Source organism: Lissotriton vulgaris, chromosome 10, assembly GCF_964263255.1.
Source record: "Lissotriton vulgaris chromosome 10, aLisVul1.2, whole genome shotgun sequence".
Taxonomy (NCBI): Eukaryota; Metazoa; Chordata; class Amphibia; order Caudata; family Salamandridae; genus Lissotriton; species Lissotriton vulgaris.
In genome coordinates, this window is record NC_141698.1 from 522,104,186 (window position 1) to 522,123,165 (window position 18,980).

The 18,980-nt window shown below is 46.7% G+C and overlaps 1 protein-coding gene across 2 annotated transcripts in view; it reads right to left on the reverse strand.

The window, feature by feature from the left end:
* USP7 (ubiquitin specific peptidase 7) overlaps nt 1-18,980 on the reverse strand; it is a 1,528,604-nt gene that overhangs the window by 277,369 nt on the left and 1,232,255 nt on the right. For both annotated transcript variants that reach the window (XM_086941365.1, XM_086941366.1), the window contains exon 21: nt 7,547-7,647. In XM_086941365.1, the coding sequence (XP_086797491.1) occupies nt 7,547-7,647 (101 nt within the window). The remainder of the gene's footprint in view (nt 1-7,546; nt 7,648-18,980) is intronic.

Here is an 18,980-nt window from a genome sequence, read left to right on the forward strand (position 1 = left end):
GGATCTTCCAATTATGGCTGATCACGTTTTTGATTTGGTTGGCAATGCCCGAAAATTGGCTTACCATTACAATCTGATCAGTAGTGGACTTTTTATCTTTGTTTTCTAGGAGACTATCCCTATTGTAGAAACGTGCTCGTTTCAGGGAGTGAATAATCAGTTTGTTCGGATACCCCCTTTCTTTGAATTTTAACTTCGTTTGTTCCGCATGTTTATAGAAATCCTCTATGGATGTACAGTTTCTTCTCAAGCAGAGAAATTCTCCAAAAGGGATGTTATCACGTTGGCTTTTCGGATGATAACTTTTATAATGGAGAATTGTATTTCGATCAGTCTCCTTTTTAAATAGTTCCACTGTCAATTTTTTGTTTTCGTCTTTTATGGTAATGTCTAGGAAATTTACTTTTAAGTTACTGTAGGAGGCTGTAAATTTTAAATTGCTGTCTCCTACATTGATCCATGCAAGAAACTCATTGAGGTTTTCTTCTGTCCCTGACCAAATGAATAAAATGTCGTCTATAAACCTCACCCAATTACGGATGTTTTCATAAAAGGGACTTATTTCATTATAGACGTGCATTTCCTCAAAGACGCTAACATAAATACAGGCCAGACTTGGGGCGCAAGTTGCGCCCATACTGGTCCCTTTGCGCTGTCTATAAATATCTTTTTTAAAAAAGGAAGATGTTATTAAGGAGCACTATAGACACACATTTCACTATAAATTCCTTATTTCCTCCTATGATGCCATTTTCTTCTAAGAGTTTTTTGATGACCTCTATTGTATCATGCTGGGGAATGTTTGTATATAATGACTCTACATCTAGAGTCACCATATACTCACACCCCCCTTCAAATGGTAACCCTTCTACCTTTCTGATCATGTCAGATGTATCTTTAATGTAAGATTTCTGTTGTTCGACTAATGGTTTTTAAAATCTATCAGCATACTTGCTGAGTGGCTCTAAAGGAATCAACAGAGGCCACTATGGGTCTTAAAGGGGGGTTATCCAGACTCTTATGGACTTTCGGCAGCCCATAGAAGGCTGGTGTTTTTGGGCTATCATTGTGTAGGAACTTATACTCGTCTTCTGTTATTTCTCCATTGTCGACTGCTGTTTTTAGCATAGTTTCCACATCTTTTTTTAAAATATCTAGACTTACTTGTGATATTCTTGTGCAGTGTTCTGGGTTAGAGAGAAGGGACATAACTCTTTGCTCGTAATCAACCGTATCTAAAACAACCACCCCTCCACCCTTATCTGCGGGTTTTATAGTTATCTGAGGGTCCTGGGCGAGGGAATTCATGGCTTCTCTCTACAAATTGCGAGTCCGTGTCTGTAAAAGAGAGTTAATATAATTAAGTATCAGGAACATAAACATCGCCTTGTAATAGAAACAATCACGTGATAACATCACAATCTAACGCCTTTACAAGACGGTCGCAATATAAAAATGCGCCCCAGGACGGAAAATACGCATGCGCAAAAGTGTAGTGTAGAAGCACCACACATGCGCGGTAAAGCAGTGCACAACCCTCGCGCATGCGCGGTAATGTAGTAAAGAGTTCCCGAGCATAGCCCAGCTGAACCGCGTTACGCTTTGCGGTTTAAATAGAGGTAAATCAACGAGTCGGGTCATTTCTCAAACACCGGCATACAGGAGGGGAAGCACACAACCAAAGACGGCAGGTGAGTTTATGAACGGGAAAAACAAGGCCGTGGGTGGATCTAAAGTCAGAGCGAGACCCTTGTACTAGGAGCTATGGGCTTTATTTAAGTGGGTAATATTGATCAGTGACAACTAACACTCTACCGGCGCCCTCAGGTTAGGTGTAATATACGGCAGCGCGAAGGGAGCATACTGATATAAGAAAGGAAATGCCCCCTCTTTAACTTGGAGGCTTCGGTGCAAGTTTAAACTCAAGCGTGTGGAACGAGGTTGCAGTAGGAGGGGTTACGATTACTTAATCCCTAATGACAGAACTTTCTAATCCAGTATCAGGAAGCAATAAACATGTCACTATGTAATAGGTGAACATGAGAGAGGTCATTTCACGTAGCAGTTTAGGAATATGAGACACAATATGTGCACCGTCATAATGAATTGAGATACTACTATCCCTCTTCCTCTCCCCCTTTAGACCACATCAGGTACTGAATCCGCAGACAACCGCTAATACCAGCCACCCCCTGTAATCAAGGCTTTTTCTGTGGGCTAACGTATCAAAATTTAAAAACAGGTAAGCCACTGAGCAAAATGGTATTAATTAAGGGGAATGGGGCTGTATACGGATCGTATATAGAAATAGGAAATAAGTCAGATTTATATTGAATTTTAAACAACAGATGCCCACGAAGTAGCCAGGCGTGGATCCCGAAGAAAAGGATGAATCACCATTTAATCTACCACCATCTGAACCAAATTTAGCCTACTAAATTCTCCTACAGAAGGTACGCTAGGTATAAGGATACACCAACAAGTAGAACAATAGGTCAAAGAAAACGTACACTTAACTGGCGTAATTATTGTACTTGACAGACAGTAATGATCAATACCTCCCAAAGCGATTCCAGATCAGAGTAACCCAGAGAATCTTGCCTTTGAGGGAAAACGTCAAGACATCAGCGGGCCTTTCGGCCAAGATCCCGATAGGTCAGTATGTTATATGCACTATACCAAGATATCAGAAATCAGATAGCCAATAGTGCGCTGCTGTCAATACTTAGCACCAATGAACTATGGAGATACTTGGACCATTATTAAGTCTGGGTCTAAGGCTTCCCCTACAAATTCCACCCACCGATACCATTGATCAAAGTATTGCGTACAGTGCGGATACCCACAAAGGGATGGTCTTCTGTAAGATTGCATGCACTTATAAACATTCTGCAGAGTGGGAAAGTATACAAGCGAATGGTATTTTTGAACTGCCCTTCTCTTCCAATGGTGTGATGTAGATAAGTACAATGTGGAGAGTTAAAGAACCCGTACAAAATGTGAAATGGACACATGTGATGCCTATAGAGATTTGAAATCGCATACAGATAACAGTTCTCTTGTAACATTGAAAGAGTAAATGCATGTTAGTACGAAAATGCAGAGGCAATTGGTATTTTTTTATAGAATATGTAATCTCTCTAGGTGAACAATAATGATAGATATCTCTTTAATACAGGGAAATCCACTTTTACCTTATGAAACCCTGGACCCCAATAATAATTGTCCTGAGGAAGGTGTAACCGTATCAGGGGTACTAACACCGAAACGCGTTGACGCCCGGAAAACACTGAGAATCCAAGAAAGCCTAGAAGATACCAGTCGTATACAAAATTTAATAACTGTGGTATAACTTTGCAAATTAATAAGGCTATTGGATCCCTTAGATCACTAGACACAAGATTCATACTAGTGTTACTAGTGGGGTTGTTGTTCTTTTGTCTTGTTTATTCTGTGTCAGTGCCATTTCTGTACTGTAATACATATGATTCATGTCTAGATTTCTATATGTTTTTCTTTTTAAATTTTGAATATGTTATATATGTGTTTTTTAACAAAAACGGTTTTAGTATGAAATGTAATTTACTTTGTTGACACTGTATAATTCTTTTTAAACGGATTGTATGCTTTCAGAAGAACTCCCTGATTTTCCTCTGAAATTTTAACATTAGACAGTCAAATTTTTTTTTTTTTTTTAAATAAAATATTGTAAACGCTATACTTTGATAATTGGTGTGTCCCTTTATATTAGACCTAAGGGCTGTGTGAATGTAGAAAGTACATTTGTCCCTTACTTGCTGTAATCTCTAAGACTATTCCAGGGATTTTCTCTAGACTTACATGGTCAGATAGTACCCTGTTCCCTGGAACAAGAGGGGTCTTCTCTCCTATTTTTTCTCGCACCAGAGGGGCCACCTGCGGTGTCAGCTCGGCCTTAGACAGAGCAGCCGTCCGCGCCGAGGATCGAGAGGGACTCGGGAAAGCACCCCAAGACCCCGCCTATACCTGTGCCTCCACAAGAGCCTGGGAGGGAGGCTCCTGGCGCCGAACCAACGCCAGCTTAACCTCCGGTGAGGCAGTTGCCTGCTCAGAGGGCGGAGGGGGACCCAGGGGGCAAGCCCGGGGTCCCGGCAAACACCTGCGGCACCGCAGGGAGCCCCGTAGTGATTTGCCACGAGACAGGGATGCTAGGCACTGAAGAGGGGAGCCCCAAAGGACCACACCCCGACGGCGCCACTCTCCTACAACCTGGAGTCGAGATCTTCGGCGCCAGGGCCGGAACTGCCGGCGACTCAGCGGAAATCCCTGTACGAGGCATGGGATCCATGGACGTCTTAGTAGATGGAGAAAGGGCCATAGAAGCCTGCAGAGCCACAGCGTAGGCTGTCATTTGGGCCCTAGTCTCCTCCGGGCTGGGAAACGGCAGATATGGAGGTGACAGGTGGGGCACATGTCCCAGAGGGAGCAGGCGCCCACCGCGAAAGGAGGACAAGGCCTCGGAGATAAACTGAAGGACCTACTAGCCGGTGAGCCACGCTTTTGGGGCCGGGGCGAAAAACTATGTGGCAGACGAAACCGGCGGTTCCTTGCTTCTGAGGCAGGGGACGGACGCAGAGAGGTCACCGACCTGGAGAAGCGCGTCAAAAGCCACATGATCCGGCGCTCCCGCGACGACTTGGGCTTGAGGTGCTGGCATGCGTCGCAGCTCTCCGAGTCCCGGTGCCCACCCAGGCACCAGACGCAAACTGGGTGAGGGTCCGTCGCCCACATGGGACGCGCACAAGAGGGACACGTCCTGAAGGCCGAAGGCATTCGAAAACTGTTCCAATCGTGAAAAAAGGGATCCGCATTGCAAGTGAAAAGAGAAAAAACTGACGTAGGCACGCCGGGGTGGGACTTGTGTCCTCGCTGACGTCACGGACATGGAGGACGTTGGGGCGTAGTCACAAGGTGCCGTCCCCTCGGCTCGCAGGGATGCTGTGGCAAAAAAGTTTCTGGGTCCAGTCTCACGCTTGGAGATAATTCTACGTTTAGGGATCTGCGGCTAGTAGTCTCTATCAGATAAAATGAGACAAAAGACCTCGAAAAAACGCAGTCAAAGTGACTGGGGGTACTTGCTCTTCCTGGATCAGCACTTGCTGGCGCGGAAAAAGAAAAGACTGATGATAGCGCGCATGGGTGCGTCTAAATAGCGGGGCAGCGGAGGAGAGATGTAGGTAACTGGCCACTTCCACCACGACAAAACGAATACGTTGTACACAAGGTGATACCACCCCCTGCCCTCCGATGCAACGGATACTAGAATAGGAGTCTTTTGATTTTTACTTCACATGCTCGCCCACTGAGGTTAGAGCCTTCAACAGTAGCGATTTTTGCTAACTTGGTAACGAGGATTTAGGATTGAGTGAGCCTTGTAGGGGGCACATACCGTCCACTTCCTTGTTTTTTGGTCCTGACGAAAACCTGGTATATCCCATCTAAGGTTGAAACATGTAGACCAGATCAGATACAGAGATACTGTTGGCCGTAACTACCCTTATAGTATCTCACCACACTTTAACATTGTCCAGTTGCTTGTAAATAAAATGTATCTTCCCACTAAGTTAAACCAGGACAATTTTTAACATACCATTTTTTGCACTTACACCCACAACCAGCTCCACTGTAATTCAGGTGTTGTAGCACACCCTGGTGACGCTAGGCCACTAGGGTGGACCCCGATGATGAAGCAGGTCACCACTGGGGTGGTGAGTGAGGGGTTTTTAACAAAAGGATACATTTTCCTTTTGTCATTGACACACCCCATTAGGAATTTTTCTTGATTCTCTATGGTGGCACTCCTCTCTGTTTATTTATTGCGTCTAAATAGCTCCAGCGACGTCATCCCAGTGCCAACGAACGTGGAGCCGCACAACGACGCCTACCGACGTGCAGGGGTACTGCTGACGAAAACTTTCTGGATGCAGTCTGAAGCCTGGGGGTAATTCTAAGGTAAGGTATCTATCACTACGTATTTCTTTCAGATCGTCGTCCCCACTATGCCACAAGTTGTAATCTATGGAGGTGGTGTGGAAGGAACTGTAGAATTTCTCTGAAGTCTCTGTGCCACAGTGGCTATAAGAGAATTTGTTCAATTTGACTGACCAAACATGCTACTTACATATTTGTTTAAATATCTATGAGTGGCATTTCTTTACCACAAACTCAAACAAAAGGAAATTAGACAGACGCAGTCCATACAGGCCAGCCGGTATGGACGGTTTGTGCCAAATTGCATTGTTTGAGTAAAATTGGATTAAAAGATATACACAAGAGTCCTGAACATCTACTTTGAAATGGATCATGATTATTGGATAAATTGTTTGAAAAGAATAGAATCTTTGGAATGGTTTCAAGGATAACCATTGATTGAATGTAACGTTTCTTTCCGGTTGTTTTGACCTCCTCCTCAACAACTGAGCTGCAAAAGGCTTCCATGTGTTCCCGTTAATCACGTTTTCCTCAACTATATTAGTGTATCCTGCAGCAGTATATCAGGAAGTAACTGGCAATGCGATACTGATCAATAAAGAAGTTAAAGGGGACATGGGGTTGGTTTTCAGTACTGGAAAAGTGACCACTGAGGAGATAACCTGAAGGTGCTGACCATAAGCACTTGTCTCCATCTGCGCGGACCTTGAGTTCAATCATTAGATCAGTGATAAAATATCTTTCAGTACATTCTATGATCTTGGCTAACCTTTAATCATCAGGGAGAACTGTGTTGTTGATTGATCTAGTGTGCTCGGTGCAGTCAGGTTATGGAGACAAGGATCAATGCCTCAGGCAATAAATATAAAAACAGCTCTTTTGTAAGAAAAAATTTTTTTTTTAGCCCTGAGGTCACCTGGATGCTCAGACTCCATTTTTAAATTCTGGACTAGAAGTGAAAGACTGACCGATCAAACCTGGATAGCATGCACAGAGTAACTTCATCAAGGATGTTCAAACTCTTCCAATAGGATTCCTGGCTAGTTCCAAATACAATTTCTTCGTAACGGTTCCTCTCCTTAAAATAGCAGAGGTCTTCTTCAAACAGGGAAACAATGAAGCTTCAGTCGCAATCTTTCACTGACTTTTGGGGAAATGAGACATTTCTTTTGGTCATAATCAGGATGAAGGCAAGCTATAGCTAGTGTGTACCTGTCCTTAATATAGGTCAGGCTTTTACAAAAAGCAGCACACTTTGAGAAATGACGGCCTGTTCCGCTGAGCCATCCCTCTCAAACTGTGCAAGACAACAGAGAACATTAACAGACGAATCTTCACTAGAAGCAATGCTAGAGAAACATAATTTGTTAAGTCAGTGCTGCCATTTTAATCAAATCTGGAGGTGGTAACCATTATTAAGAAAAATGAATATACATTTGTTTATGTGACTTCAACATTCAACCAAACTTATTAACAATAATAGCAATGTCTGAAACGTAAAGTGTGGATTGTTACTTTTCCAACATAACATGCTGAGGATTCATATTTTTTGAGGCAACAATTCAAGTGTACATACTTCTGAAACACTATAATGTCCCCATCCATGAGTTCATCAAGCGCTTTATCAAGAGAGACATCGTAGTCTTGAATTCGTTCTGTTAAATTCGGTTTAACTTCCTATAATAATGAAAAAAAATCAGATAGGTGAATAATCAAAACATAAGAGTTCAGGATTATTTAATGCACGGTCTGCTTCCTTGTGTTTGGTGCATTAGCGTTTTGTAAAAGGCAACTCCACGCGCCACCATCATTCCTTATTACCACTACTAAGTACATATGTGCTTTCTTTTTCCATCTCTTAGAGAAGTGCACAAGTTACTTAACTTCGGGAACAATATATCTGTAAGAAACGGTAGTTAGTATTAGATTCCTTACCTTAGAATATACCCAGGCGTCAGAATGGATCCGGAAACTTTTGCGTAGCAGTACCCTTGTGCGTCGGTAGGTGTTGTCTGCGGCTCCGAATCAGTCGTCGCCATCGGGATGACGTCGCAGGAGTACTTAGACGCAGCCCTAGCTCGCTGACGTCAGTTCTTATACACAGCTTTTCCACGCCAGAAACGCAGAGCCATGATAAAAACCAATACTGGTGCAAAGAAACTAGGGCCGTGAAACAGGTGAACCTTAACCCTAGATATCAGTTCGCAGAACGGGGAGGATGTGTGGGGCGGTAAGGAATCTAATACTAACAACTGTTTCTTACAGATATATCGTTACCGAAGGTAAGTAACTTGTTCATCAGAAAGAAACCGGTTAGTATTAGATTCCTTACATTAGAATAGATACCCCAGGAATACCAACCCTGGTGGTGGGTCTGCGAACCAATGATCACACCAGAAAGTCCTGGAGAACGTAACGGCAGAAAAAGCCATCTCTGACTTGGCTGTCCAGGCAGTAGTGTCTTGCGAACGTGTGCAGCGAGGCCCACGTAGCTGCCTGACAGATGTCCTGCAAGGGGACTCTCCGACCCAGGGCAGTAGTAACCGCCGTGGCCCGAGTGTAATGGGCACGAAACCCCACAGGAGGCTCCTTTCTAGCCAGAGAGTAACAAGCCTTGATGCACAAGACGACCCATCTAGAAATGGTTCGCTTGTGCACCGCCCGACCCTTCTTAGCGCCCACGTAACCAATTAAGAGTTGGTCATCCACCGGAACTGGCGTGTGCGATCCAGATAGAATGAGAGCTCACGTTTTGGGTTCAGACGGTGGAGCCTCTCTTCCTCCAAGGGATGCGGAGGCAGGAAGAAGGTGGGCAATGTGATGGACTGCCCGATGTGGAAGGCCGTGAATACCTTGGGCAGGAAAGAGGGTCGCGTTCACAACACAACTTTGTCTGGATGGTCAGAAAGGAAAGGAGGTTAAGAAGTAAGAGCCTGGAGCTCACTCACTCTACTGGCAGAGGTGATGGCAACCAGGAATGCAGTCTTAAGAGTAAGGAGACAAAGAGGACAGTTATGAAGTGGCTCGAAGGGAGCGCACATCAGATAAGTCAGAACAAGGTTCAAGTCCTACTGAGGCATCACGAAAGGAACATGAGGGAACATATGAGGGATGCCCTTCAAAAACCTATTTACAACTGGGGGACTTGAACAAAGAGGGCTGATCAGGAAGCCTTAAGAAGGTGGAAATGGCAGAGAGGTAGCCCTTCAGAGTGCCCAGAGCAGAGCCCTGTAGGGCAGGTGAAAGAAGATAGAGGAGAACCTCTGAAAGAGGGGCAGAAAGGGGATCCACAGCCTTTGCTGTGCAGCAGGCCACAAATTTGTTTCACCGGCAGGCGTATACTGATTTTGTGGAGGGACGCCTGGTGGCCAGAATCACATTACAGACTTCAGGAGGCAAGTCAAATGGCCTCAACTCCCGCCGCTCAATCTCCACACATGTAAGTGGAGAATGGACAGGTTCGGGTGGAGGACCGTCCCCTGCTGCTGCGAAAGAAGGTCCTCTTGAAAAGGCAGACCAATCGGGGGATCAACAGACATGCTGAGTAGCTCGGGATACCAGGATCTTCGTGCCCAGTCCGGAGTCACAAGGATGACTTGGGCCCGGTCGCCTCTGATCTTCAGCACTCTGGGCAGTAGTGATATAGGTCGAAAGGCGTACCAACAGACCGCAGCTCCACTCGGGGCGAAAAGCATCTCCGAGCGAGCGCGGCCTTGGAAACTCCAACGCGTAGAAATGATGACATTGCGCGTTCTCTTCTGTGCCGAATATTTCTAACCAAGGCTCTCTCCACTGCTGAAAGAAGCCTTGCGCCACGTCCCAGTTCAGAAGCCATTCGTGATCCATCATGCACAGACAGCTGAGTTTGTCCGCCCTGGCATTCAGGGAACCTGCCAGGTGTGGAACCACCAGGGTCACGCCTGATGTTCCAGCCACTGCCAGAGGCGCAGAGCCTCCTGGCATAGGGACCATGACCCCACCCAGCCCTGTTTGTTGCAGTACCACATAGCGGTAGTGTTGTCCGTGAACACCTGCATTACACTCCCCCGGACAGAGGGGAGGAATGCCTTCAGTGCAAGCCGGTTCGCCCGCAGCTCCAGAAGGTTGATGTGGAGCCAGGACTCCGCCGGAGACCAGAGGCCTCTGATCTTTGCCTCTCCCATGTGGCCCCCCCTAGCCCTGGAGGGACGCGTCCGTCACAACTACGTGCTCTGGTTGGGGTAGGGAGAGGGATCTGCCGCTGACCCACTCGCGGTCCATGAGCCACCACTGCAACTGTCTTGCAGTGCTCTCCGAGATCAAGACATGGTCGAACAAGTTGAACTGATGCTGGGCCCACTGAAACTTCAGGTCCCACTGCAGAGCCCGCATCCGCCACCTGGCGTGATGCACCAGAAGGATGCAGGAGGCCATCAGCCCCAGAAGCCGCAGGGTCAACCTGACGGAGATCCGGGATAACGGCTGAAAGATCGGAATCAGAGCCTGAATATCCTGAACCCGCTGTTCGGGAGGATAAACCCGAAACTGCGCCGAGTCTAGAACCGCTTCGATGAAGAGGAGCTTCTGAGAGGGACACAGGTGTGACTTTGGCACATTGATGGAGAACCCCAGCAGGTGCAGGATTTCGGCCGCAGTCTGGAGGTGGAGGTGCTGACGATTGTCTGGGGTGTGCCCGCCTTCAACAACCAGTCGTCGAGGTAGGGGAAGACTTAAACACCTAACCCGCGGGACCGGAGCCTCGAGCAGTGCGGAGCTGACTGCTGTACTTCAAGTAACTTTCGGGACCGCTCCCGCAAAGTCTTCAGCGCCATGGCCCAGCAGTCGGGGCATAACTTGGGGTCGTGGTCGCACCCCAGGCAGTAGAGACACACGTCGGTGACGGATCCACACTGCATCATGCGGTGACAGTCCCCACAGTTCCTTTACCCGGGCATCTCTACAACACCAGGAGTCGATGGACTCGAAAAGATGAGGTAAAAGGCCTCAAAAAACACAGTCAAAAAGTGACTGGGGGTACTTGCTCTTCCCGGATCTGCGCTTGCTGGTGCGGAAAAAGCAAGAACGGACGTCTGCGCACGTGGACGCGTCTACGTACTTCCGGCGACGTCATCCAGGCGTTAACGACTCACTGAGCCGCACGATGACTCCTACCGAAGCGCAGGGGTGGGGGGGGGGGGGGGGGGTTCTGCTGACGAAAAACTTTACAGATCCAGTCGGACGCCTGGGGGTAATTCTAAGGTAAGGAATCTAGCACTATGTGTTTCTTTCAGATCATCCTTTACATTACGGTGAAATTAATTCTGCATCAAATGTTGCCAACTTCAGTACACATTCCAACTTAATACACATGCCTTTTACAAATGTTTCAGATCTGGTGGCATTGTTCAATTCTCGGGGCACAGAATAGGAAGGCTGATTTCTTAGCAAAAAGAACAAGACCGCATTTCACAGAAGTTCAACCCTAAAGACAAATGCATTACACTCTATGGCTAACTCTTGAAGAACAAGTTACTTACCTTCAGTAACGATATATCTGTAAAAGACATATTAGTTATGGATTCCTCACCTTAGAATTACACCTAAGCGTCAGACTGGTTCCGTACAATTTTTTCTTCAGCAGTACCCCTGCACATTGGTTGGTGGCGTCGGTCGACTCCTTGTTTGGCGTTGTGGTCGCCGGATTGACGTCGCAGTATCTACTTAGAAACAGCCTGTGCACGCGGACGATAGTTCTTTACACAACATTCCAAGCCAGAAGCGCAGAGCCATGCAAGACACTGACCACGGAGGTTTCCTGTCCCCAGACAGCCTGTGGTGTATTGGGGCAGGGTGGGTTGAATGGAAAGATGCTATTCCAGACACTGCCTGGGGCACACAAGGCGCTCCATGCATAGCCTGGTTCAAACCAGTTGCTGGGGCACTCCAGCCCCACTCTGGCGTAAAACTGGACAAAGGGAAAGGGGTTAACCACACCCTTCCCAGGTCCACCCATAGGAGGGACCTAGCAGATAATTCAGCCCCTAAAATCAGTATAAAGATAGGAGCTGTGTCTACAGACATTAGATTATCCTGGACTGAAACTTTGAAACATAACTCTTGGACCTTCGACGTTCTATACAGACTAGAAGACTGACGACATCTACCTTGTGGTCAAGGAGTGACGACCCTGTGCAAACAGGCGCCACCAGTAACTTGCCACAGTCTTTGAACCGGTATTAACAGTGGGGATGAGCTCTCCTGCAGAGTTACTCTTTAACCTCGTCTGCACTCTCCATGCTTGTGCTTGTAGCAGCCAGCGAGCAGCTGTGGCCAAACTTCATTGCCACGTTTTGTGAGGAGCACAGAGTGGGGAGAGCGAGAGTGAGCTGCGAGAGGCTGCCGCCTGCATTTGAGCATCGAGCGCCGTAGAAAGGCTGGAGGCAACGTGGACTGGTCTGTCCCCCCCCCCCCCCAACATTCGGGCTACAGCTTGTGATTCTGCCGTGATACCGCGGTGTGTGGTACAGCCCTACCGATCCGTGCCTGCTCCCCTGGCAGCGGTAAGCCAGGCAGGCAAACAGTGAAAAAGGAGGGAGGTCGGACGACGTGGGCTACTACAGCGATACATCGACAGTGAGGTGAGCTGCTGGGTGCGCTTATGGGAACTGTACCGCATTGCAACCGCTTACTGCCTGCCTACTGACGCCTCTAGCAGCACGGTGCGGCCGGTGGTCTGTGGTTTGCCTGTGGCTCCCCCTACGGCTTGCCTGCCTACCTGTAGCCCCGTATCATCCTGTTCCTCACTACTGCTCACCTTCAGTGGTACGGAGTACCTGATTGTGCCTGCCGTCGCGCCTGTCCATCATGCCCAGTCCTGCCCAGCCCAGCCCTGCCCTACCCTACCCCGCTTTGCTCCGCTGCCCTGCTCACTCCACCAAAGGAGTAGGCGGAGAAGGGCGCTGCCAGGTGAGCAGCGCATCAGGAATCGCTCACCAGGAAGTGTCATGACCAATATCATCACGTAAAAAGCTACTGCTGCTGAGCTGGTGTCGCTGTAAGCTTCCACGCAGAGGTGTGGGGAGCTACCACCTACTGAAATACCAGACCGCCAAAATAACAGCAGTTTCACTGAGGCCACGATTAAAAGCTACACCACGTAACTGCGGCTACGATTATCCGACATTATGTTGCAGCTGCAGCCGGAGCTGTAGTTGCGTGGTGAGAACTAGGATAAAGCAAGTGCAAGTGCCATTTCCATCTGATCTGGGCCTGAGCTCACACAACTTACCACATCCCGCCTTTACCCCTTGTGTACCATAGACAACCAGGAGAGCACATGGGGCACAGGCAGGCGTGGAAGCAGTAGGTGGTAGAAGTGGTTTGAGTGAAGGGGCCTAGGAGACACACAGCATGCAATCAGGCAGGGTGAGGAAGGCCCCAGGAGAGAGAGTAGCTACTCAAAAGGGCCTCGCCAAAGGGAAACAAGCAATTACAATGCAATAGGTCTCACAGCATTTAAGTTTGAGTTACTGGCATTGTAAATGACAATGCTTTGGATTAATTATTTTTTTAATTTGCAATTGGTATATAAACATTGCTTGTGAATGGTTAGCTGTTGCTTATGCAAAGGAAAGTTGCCAGTAATATAGAGTGCTAGTCTTGCTTGTTATAAGCATGCTGATTTAAAGCGCACTGATATCTGCGGGTAAAGTTTGCGCTATATAAAAGTGAAAACTAATAAATAAATAAAAAAAGCCTACCTGTACCACGTCCGTTCTTATTCTGCGATGCCACATATCTTTGGGCCCCTGTACTTATTAACTGCACCCGGCTGTGGGAAACCTCCATGGCAGGAACGTGTTGCGGGGCAGACACGGGCAATGTAGCCACTGTCTTGTGGCTGCACCGCGGGGTCACAGTGTAAGGGCAGGAAGGCAGGCAGTTGGTAGTGCTGTGTCATAGCAGTGAAGTTCTCTGTGCATGCTATTGGTTCACAAGAAGTGGTGAAGGTGGTGCCCGTTCGGTGTGCCTGCTTCCTGATCTTGGGCAGGCCACAGGTAAAAACAAGAAATGTTGGAAGTCACTGTGACCTATTCAATAAAAGCATTGTTGCGCCTGCAATAGAGTACTTTTCACGCAGTGATGTATTGACATCCTGGTTTGCAAGATGTACTGACATGGATACGCAGCTCCAAATACTTGATAATAGTAAGCACTGCAAAGGAATTATGGATTTTAAGATTGGCTGCGCCTTTGCAGATGTATTTGCTCTAACAAACAGCCTTTATTAAATGGCTTCCTGACCGATGATTCCCCTGCAAAACTACTTATTGTATGTAAATAAAAGAAATATATTTTGGGGATCCAGGAGCGGAGCCCTCTATAATCCTGCAACACAAAAGGATGCTACATGACCAAGGACACACGAAATAGGACGGTAATGTAATCTGAGTACTTCTGGTTGGTACCATTTACACTAGAAGAAACGTTTCAAAATTGCATTCTACACAGCACTTAAGCCTGCTAATCTCTTGCAAACCCCTTGATATGTAAATGTGTGGCATGTTAGGCAGGATGTCAGTGTGGCAGCATGGTGCTACTTGAACTAGTTTCAATATCTAGTGTCAATAAACGCTAGCAATTCCACGTGCCTTACTGAACTGCCACACCATATCTTGCCGGACCCCGCAAAGCAGTCACTGTCCTGGCTTGAACTCCAGGAACTTGGGTAGCAGCCTAAGCGAATGCCCACCTGCCAGTTGTCAACAGACTGTGACGTTGTAAGGGCGCTCCAGGGGAGATAGTTCTGGTTGCACTCAGCCGCCCCGTTCCTGTAATTTATCCTTAGTCCTCCCTTCTAGTTCAGACACTAGGAAGCAACAGCCACCAAATCTGGTCTGACTGGTTGGGGGAAGGCTATCACCTTGACAGATCAGGCACACCTCTAGCCCAGCTCACCCGGCTCCAAACTGAGCTGCACTTATCGGCTGTCTGTGGACTGTTTGGACAGCGGAACGAGTTCACTTCAAAGCCAATCAGCTTTTCCCAATTCTGTGCAGTTGATTAAGATTGGCTGAGCTGACCCGATGTTTCAATGCTAGACCCCTTATACAATAGGCAGTACCGCCCAATGACAAAGCCAATAGTTCTGGCTTGTTGTAGGTGTAATGTTACTTGTTGTGTTATATATCTAGATGAATGGACAGAAGGAGCAAAATACCAGTGGGGCAGCACACTAGGCTAAGCACAGATTTTTAGCTTAAGTGTTTTAAGCCATGCCCTTAATTACATCGGCTGCGCTCCTATGAGAGACGCCCCAGTTTTTTCATCCAACTCAAATCCCTGCGCAGAAAAACTAATCCAGGTCCCTATAATCAGCAGATTCAGACTGCGCCAGTCCTCCAGCCGGACATTAATTGTGGCTGCTGAATGGCGGGATTCTGCAGAGAGCACACTGCGGTGCGAATTAACAGCTGCTAAAATTAACTCGGCTAGGGCGGTGTTATACTGTGATAACTATATCAGAGGTGGAGCTTTCCCGCTTCAATTAGTTGTGTGATCCTGGGCCCTGCACCACATCCCGTTCCCAACAGAGATTAGGAGCGCTCAGAACAGGGCTATACGCAGGTGCCGCAAGGGAAAAATAGATATTTGTGATCCAGACACTCTAGTAATACTGGGCGACGACCTCGTGACCCATGGGAGAAGCAAGTTCAGCATGGACCTTGCAGCGGGTGCTTAACCCACTGAGCTACTTTGCCCACGCAATAGCTACTAGTTTCCAGTGGAGTCGTGTGGTATATTTCCAACAGCTCGCATGTCACACAGTAATCTTTGCACTTCGACACGGAAGCCTCAAATTTAAAGCAGTTCGGACTGTTGATCAATGAAGCCGCTCAACTGTTACCCACCTTAGTCTTCACATAAACCAGGTTAAAATAAAAACCGCGCTCAAGGTGGCGCAGTCTGCTAAATAAAAGAATGTTTTGAATGCATCTCCCTCAACCTCAAAATGCTGGGACGGGGATTGCCGGGCAGACCACCGCTGTTTACGAGGAGGTAAAACGCCCCTGTATAAATCGGCTCCCTTTACACCCAATTGCCTGTGTTTGAGTGTAAACTTTGGGCGGTCTAAGAGTTTATGGAAGGCGACCTAAACACTATTTCTAAACATTCTGTAGACTCAAGAGACGTATAGGGCAGAAACGGAATACAGAAGGGCATAGGCATTGGCTCCTGGAACCAAAAAGACAGGCAGCTAGCACGGACACTGATTTCAGGAGCCCTAAATAAATATCGCCATTTACTTTCGAAATCACTCCACGAGATGGAAATCACATCATGATGCAATAAAGGAGCCCAAAAGACAACCCGGTTTTTGTAAAATTTATGGATTGACAACCTCTGGGATAGACGTCAACTCCAGGCAGTCCAAGAGATGAAACATATAGCATGCACTAGAATCCTCCCCGGCAGCAGGACATACAGCCAGTGATTACCTGCTCGTTAACTCTTAACAACAAGACGTGCGAGTGCACTGCCAAAAACGAAACCTGTCGTGGGGCGAGACTTCGTCCTCTGCGGGAAGCCCACGCCCACGGAGTAGCTGGCCCAGAGGAGCAGTGGTGATGCGGGGCTCCCATGCCAGAGGGAGAGCCCTGCAGAGGCTGCAGAAGTCCGGAGCGGCACCGATGCGGTGAGTGGGGCTTAGTTGTACTGGGGGTGGCGGGGGTGCGTGAATGTGCGCTCGTGTGTGTCTCGTGTGTGCGCTCGTGTGTGTGTGCACATGCGTGTGCAAAAGCAGGGGGGGGGGGTGTGGCTGTGTGTGTTGGAGGCTTTCAAGGGAGACCGGAGATGGTGAACGCGCGCCTGACCTGATCAGATCAGATCAGATCTCGGCAGACTCACCGACAATAGTTCTCGCTGCGACATCGCTTCGGGATGCGTCGCAGGTGCGAGACCTAAAAAGGCAGCACGCCAGTAACAGCAAAGGAGGGGAAACTCAACAACTATGAGCCCTTTCATCTCCCCTATTGCTTCTATGTTGGAGAAATCAAATCTTAATAAAAGGATGCAAAACTCAAAACTTAAATATTTAAAGGATCCCACTTCATCTCTTTATGCAAAACCAGGAGAAACATCTGGTCTAATGACTCCCCTAGCCCCACAAAAAATATTGCAATGGGTAAATCAGGGGAGGATGGATATAAACGGAAAAACTAACCCAACGGAATCAGCAGAAATCTCAAATTTAAACCGAGACATTAGACCTAAGCCAACTAAAGGAAGCAGAACTCCGAGACATCAAAGATCCGCCTGGAATTCCCCTTACAAGTAATCCCATCCTAACAGTAACAGTGCACGCAAATGGAAGTGATACCAGTACTACTAATACCAATTTGGAACATCTACATTATGCCTCACCGATGGCTCCAAAAACAATGTACGGCGAAAGCACTCCCTATAGCACAGCCGTAAAGATTAGCAATGACCCTACACTTGTAGTAGAACACGGTCAAGAAATCAGCCAACATGACTTGCATCTAAAAACAGATGAATCGGTGCATCAATGGTCAAGAATTGAGCAAACGATAGTCAATTTGGAGGACTCAAGCCTGGATACACGTGTGGAAACTACACACGGTACGAAACTGGAAATTGATGGGAAGGAAGATGAGGATGAGGTATTATTCACGTCATGGGAGAGAATACCGATGGTAGACCTATATGAGGAAACCAATGAGGGACAGGGGCAAGAGGAAAGAGATGACCAAGTACTAAGATGAAATGATACGGAAGGAAAAGGCATGATCCTAAATCAGAAAATAAAAAACCAAATCAACTACAGTGGATAAACCAGGACAAACATCAGAAACAGAGACAAGAAACTTTAAAAGTAACAAGAATAAACAAACTGAAATAATTTTGAAAACTCTGCAGGCACTTCAAATTTCCTCAGTAACATTGATAATGCAGTCAGATAAGCTTGACATACAGAAATATCTAATGAACGTCATCGCATCATACATAGCGGGAATAAACATAAAACTTGAAGATTTAACCAAATTAATAAAAAGGGTACAATCAGTTTATACCCCGCAGGAATCAACTTGTACATGTGGTCCTATAATAGATAAATTAGGGTTTCTATCTAAAATAATGGAACAGATACTCTGTTTAAATAAGCGCTTGGTCTTACCGGCTGAGAACCTGGAGCCCACCTTTACATCAGTAGTTGAGGAAGACAATTCAAAACAATGTCCAGGGACCAGTAAAAACTGACCAGGACCAATTGAAAGACCTTCAAACTAACACCTGTGAGATGGGGAACGCACAGCAAACCAACCAGAGTACCAGCACCACACAACCTGGGAAACCAAGGCCTCAGTCTAGAAGACAAAAAACGAAAGACAGAAAGGCAAGAAATAGGCTTAACGACCTTGAAACTGATGCAGATAAAAAGGTATATCCCACCTTTACCATAACAACAGCAAAAGAACATCGAAAGGAACAGTCTCCAGAATTAATTCAGGATACCGACACAAGAGATGAAATCCCCGTCTTTAACAAAAATAAGGAGACTATTAAAGACAAAGTTGAAGCCTCCGGGAACGATACTAATAAAATCACCACAAGCGAACCTGGTGATTGTATACTAGAAGCACCAAATGTCCCCAAAACACTAAGTTTATGAAACAGCCTGTAGTTCTAAAAGCAAAACAAGCCGACAATGGTACAGCATATAATGAATTAAATAATGTAGATAACAGCAATAAGCCTTTATCGATATGGTCACACAAAAATGAAAACGTAACTGAGGAGGAAGCCTGTAAAAGGATGGACATCAAAGAGGACAACCTAATTGTGTCAAAAAGGGAAGTTAATGTAAAGCAAGCCACTCAGTCCAGCATCAAAAAACAGAAGCCTTTAGCGGTAACCTATAAACCTACTGATTCTAACGACCGAAAGTCAAACGCAAGGAGAATTACATATGCCGAGAAAGCAAATTCAACGCCCATAAAATGCCATTT